General features: G+C 32.4%; 1 protein-coding gene across 1 annotated transcript in view; it reads right to left on the reverse strand.

The window, feature by feature from the left end:
* Positions 1-1,583: 1,583 nt before the first annotated feature.
* LOC107725112 (glial cell line-derived neurotrophic factor-like) overlaps positions 1,584-4,688 on the reverse strand; it is a 4,495-nt gene continuing 1,390 nt past the window's right edge. The window contains exons 2-3 of the mRNA XM_016534264.1: positions 3,610-3,780; positions 1,584-2,030 (exon numbers count right to left, since the gene is read on the reverse strand). Coding sequence (XP_016389750.1) covers positions 1,609-2,030; positions 3,610-3,754 — 567 coding nt within the window. The 5' untranslated portion in view covers positions 3,755-3,780 and the 3' untranslated portion in view covers positions 1,584-1,608. The remainder of the gene's footprint in view (positions 2,031-3,609; positions 3,781-4,688) is intronic.

Below are 4,688 nucleotides of genomic sequence, written 5' to 3' on the forward strand. Positions count from 1 at the left end.
ATGAAAAGCTTCAGAAGTCTTGAAATATAGTGCATGAATCTTTTGGAATAGATTTTTTTAATGTGCTGACATTATGGAAAAAGAGCAGCATGAACTTTCTGCAAAACATCTTTTAGGATGCCATACGGGATTGAAACAATGTAGAAGTGAGTAAATTGTTATTTTTTATTGTTAATTTTTATTAGACAAAGAAAAAAGAACTTGGGGGCGGGGGCATATAAATAGATATTCAAAAATATACAGTGCCTTGCAAAAGTATTTTTTGCAATCATTTTTTTCACGTTTTGTTATGTTGCAGCCTTACGTTAAATTGCTTTAAATTATTTTTTTCCCCACATCATTCTACACTCCATACACTATAATGGCAAAGCAAAAAACAGGTTTTTAACATCTTTGCAAATTTATTAAAAATAAAAAACTTAAATGATTCCATTTCATAAGTATTCAAACACTTATCTGGGACAGTTGAAATTGAGCTCAGGAGCATTCATAGTGCTTGTAGATGTTACTACACTTCAAGTGAAGTTAACCTGTGGCAAATTCAATTGAATGCGTATGATTTGGAACGGCACACACATCTTAATAAAAGGTCTAACAGCTGAAAATGCATATCAGAGCAAAAACCAAGCCCTGAGGTCAAAATAAGAGCTCAGAGACAGGATTGCATCAAGCCACACATCTGGAGAAGAGTTCAGAAAAAATTCTGCTGCATTGAAGGTTCACAGAATCATGTAGCCTTCATTATCCATAATGGATTTCTGGAGAAACCTGAAAATGTGTGTCTGCCCCCATCCAACCTGACGGAGCTTGAGAGGTGAGGAGAAAAATGACAGATAATTGCCAAATGCTGATGAGGCTGTAAAGGTGCTTCAGCTAAGTACTGAGTTAAGGGTTTGAATACTTATGCAATGTACTTATTTCAGTTTTTTATTTTTAATAAATTTACAAAGTTGTGACAGTTCTGTTTTTGCTTTGTCATTATGGTGTATAGATTGATGTGGGAAAAAAGTTATTTAAAGCAGTTTAACATAAGGCTGCAACATAAAACGTGAAATAAATAAAGGGGTATGAATACTTTCGCAAGGCACTGTATATATATATATATATAAATAGGGATGAATTAATTTCATCAAAACCATTCATTTGGGTTTTGTGTTTAACAATGAACATAAGAATCAGAGAAAATTCTCTTTCGAAATTCTTCTTCATAAGAGCTTATAAAAACGCACAGCACACAAAATATCCTGTCTTGCTGTTTAAGATGTGCCTTTCCTATAGGTTAAATGATGTACATTCTCAGAAAAAGGGTACAAAGCTGTCACTGGGGCGGTATTTTAAGTTACCTTATTTACCCTAAATAGTACATATTCACACCTTTTAGCTTTTGTATCTTAGGGTAGCGCCCCAGTTACAGCTTTTTTTTTTCTGAGTGTGTATGTACCAGTTTTTGAACATCTTACAATGCTATTCTTGCAATTCCTTATCCTGTATCTTCTTAGAGAAATGCAATCATGATGATTCCCTCGACCGAGCCATGCTCACACATGTAATAACCTGAAATTGTTTCCATTGATTTTCCCGTCTGGTGTCATTGTCTATCACAGCTGCTTAGACACAGCCACATTTCCGTGCCGAGTGCCTCTTCATGGTGTGGTATATGAGGTTGTCATCCAGAAAGGACAGGTCGTCGTCGTATTCGACAGGTCGGCAGCAGACGGTGGGAGGAGAGCTGCGCAGAATGTTTTTGCCGTTGCTGGCGAGGCCGGTGAGGATTTTGTCATAGTTTGTAAGGGAGTTCATACACACGCCGCTGCAGTAACTGAATATCAGCTCCTCCTGACTCCGGTAGCCCAGACCCAGATCAGACACTTTCAGCTGGACTTGTCTCAGTGCACACGCTCTTCCTTTGCTCTTCTCTCTCTCGTCACGACTCGGTCTCTTTCTGTCCATCTTGTTACGAAGGAAACCTCTCCGTTTTGGAGATCTCTTGGGTCTGTGGGTGAAGGCTGAGTGTGGTGTGGGAAAGCTGTCTGGATGACAGAGGCAAGAGATGTTCCTGCATTTGCATTACAGATACAATCTGATTTTAAACAATATGCTAAAATGAGCTACAAAAGCCTCTGAATCTACTAAGGTAGTTTTATGTGGAAAGGTCATACTCTTTACATATATGCATGCTTTAAAAGGGTCATATCATGGAAAAAAAAAAGAGATCTAATGAAAACATTTTTTTTCTCCATTTCTGAAGTGAAAACTTCCTCTCCAGAATAAAAAAATATTTATTGAAAGTAAAAAAAGAACAGAAAATATAAATATAAGATGAAAAACTGAAATAAAATAAGTTTAAGATGAAGGACTAAAACTACAACTGAAATAAAAATAAAGCTAAATAGAAAAATTAAAATGCTAATAAAAATGACAAAAGCGCACAAAATTACTAAAATTTAAACAAAAAATTAAAGCTAAATAGAAATATTGAAAGAAATGCTAAAATTCACCAAAGAAATATAAAAAACTAATAAATTGACAAAAGCACATAACAAAGTTACTAAAACTGAAATAAAAAATAAATAATAGCTAAATAGAGAAAAAAAAACTAATAAAAATGACAAAAGCACATAAAGTTACTAAAACTGAAATAAAAAATAAATTATAGCTAAATAGAGAAAAAAAAACTAATAAAAATGACAAAGCACTAAAAAATACTAAAACAAAGAATTAAAGCTAAATAGAAATATTGAAAAAAATTATAAAATTGACCAAAGCATGTAACAAACTTACTAAAAGTGAAATAAAAAATAAGTTATAGCAAAATAGAGAAATAAAAAAACTAATAAAACACAGCAAAATTACTAAAACTGAAATAAAAATAAATAAAAGTTTACAAATTACTTAAAAATAAAAATAGCTAAATAGAAAAATAAAAACTAATAAAAATGGAAAACAAAATTACTAAAACTCAAATAAAAATACAGCTCTCTCTCCCTATATATATATATATATATATATAAACAAATAATTGACAAAAAGCACATAACAAAATTATGAAAACCGAAACTAAAATTAAGATGAATTAAAACTGTAAATAAAAAGTTGCATTAGAGAAAGAGCCTGTTTAATTCTAAGAGTCAGACAGGGTGGTCGTGTAAAACTAAACCATGCCTGTTTTTGTTGCAGGAAACCTTGGCTAGAGGATCTCCGGGAGAACACAGACTGCTGATATGACCCTTTCAAGTGCGTTGTACATTGTGTTTTGACAGTATGTAAAGGTGGTAGTGTTTAGATGTGCCTTTATGACAGGACGAGTAGAGTGATCAAAGAGCCATAACATGATATAGTTTGCATTATTCTGACAGCTTTTAGCAACAATACTGCTTTTGTCCACAGATACCAGATATAATACAGGTTCAAATGGAGTTGTAAGCTCAGTTTGTAAGCTGATAGAACTAGAGTAGTGTCTCACCCAGGTACAATGGGTCACCTGAAACTTCTTTACTTAACCATCACAACAGTATCAGGTGTGTCCCGAAATACGCTTTATCACACCTGTGTGTGTATTCATGTGACTTTTATATATTTAATAGTAAGAATCGAATGGCTTCTCCTGACCTGAGTGACTTCTTGGCTGCAGATGTTTGTATGGTTTTCTCTGTAGGTCCTGTGGTCTTTGAGAGCACTGTCCGGCTGGGTTCGGGACGGAGGACACGCAGCTCAGCGTCAGTGCACACGCCAGCATCACACCCCAGACCTTCATCTTACTCTCTCCTCAGCTCACAAAGCCTGTGCCAAACGCACATCACAAACATTCAGGAGAATTACACGCTTTCCTTAGTCTTTCATTTACAGCCTTTGTAAACTGTATTTATGCCACAGAGATTACACAGCCCAGCTTTGTACCTCTTTTAAAAAATTAATTGAAAATGCACATTGAATTAGTTAATATAGAGTTTTGTCTTGCTTTTTCTGTGGGTGCTGTTTTTTTTTAAACATAATTTCTCTATCGGGCACTTTATAAATTACATCTTTAATAACAACAACAACAACAACAAATATTTAAGTTTAATATATAAGTTAAATAGATAAGTATATAAGTTAAATATTTAAGTTAAATATAGCATTATTATTATTATTACTACTACTACTACTATATAGACCCAGAACAGTTTAAAAGTACAAAAAAAAACAAAAAAAACTAGCCTTTCTGAATTAAATCTGTAATAATAATAATGGGATATTGTGAAAAACACTTTATACATTAAATTTGATAATAATAATAATACATATTTAGCTTAATATAGCATTATTATTATTATCATTACTATTATTAGTGCTGTCAAACGATTAATCGCGATTAATCGCATCCAAAATAAGTTTTAGTTTACATAATATATGTGTGTGTACTGTGTTTATTTATTATGTATATGTAAATACAAACACATGCATGTATATATTTAAGAAAAATGTTATGTTTATATATTAAATATATTTATATATACGGTAATAATATAAATATATATGTATATACATGTAAATATTTCCAAAATATATACTGTGTGTATTTATATATACATAATAAATAAACACAGTACACACGAATATATATTATGTAAACCAAACTTTTATTTTGGATGCGATTAATCGCGATTAATCGTTTGACAGCACTAATTATTATTATTATATAGCCCAGA

Source organism: Sinocyclocheilus rhinocerous, unplaced genomic scaffold (genome assembly GCF_001515625.1).
Source record: "Sinocyclocheilus rhinocerous isolate Xijiao unplaced genomic scaffold, SAMN03320098_v1.1 scaffold1295, whole genome shotgun sequence".
In the NCBI taxonomy this organism is placed as follows: domain Eukaryota; kingdom Metazoa; phylum Chordata; class Actinopteri; order Cypriniformes; family Cyprinidae; genus Sinocyclocheilus; species Sinocyclocheilus rhinocerous.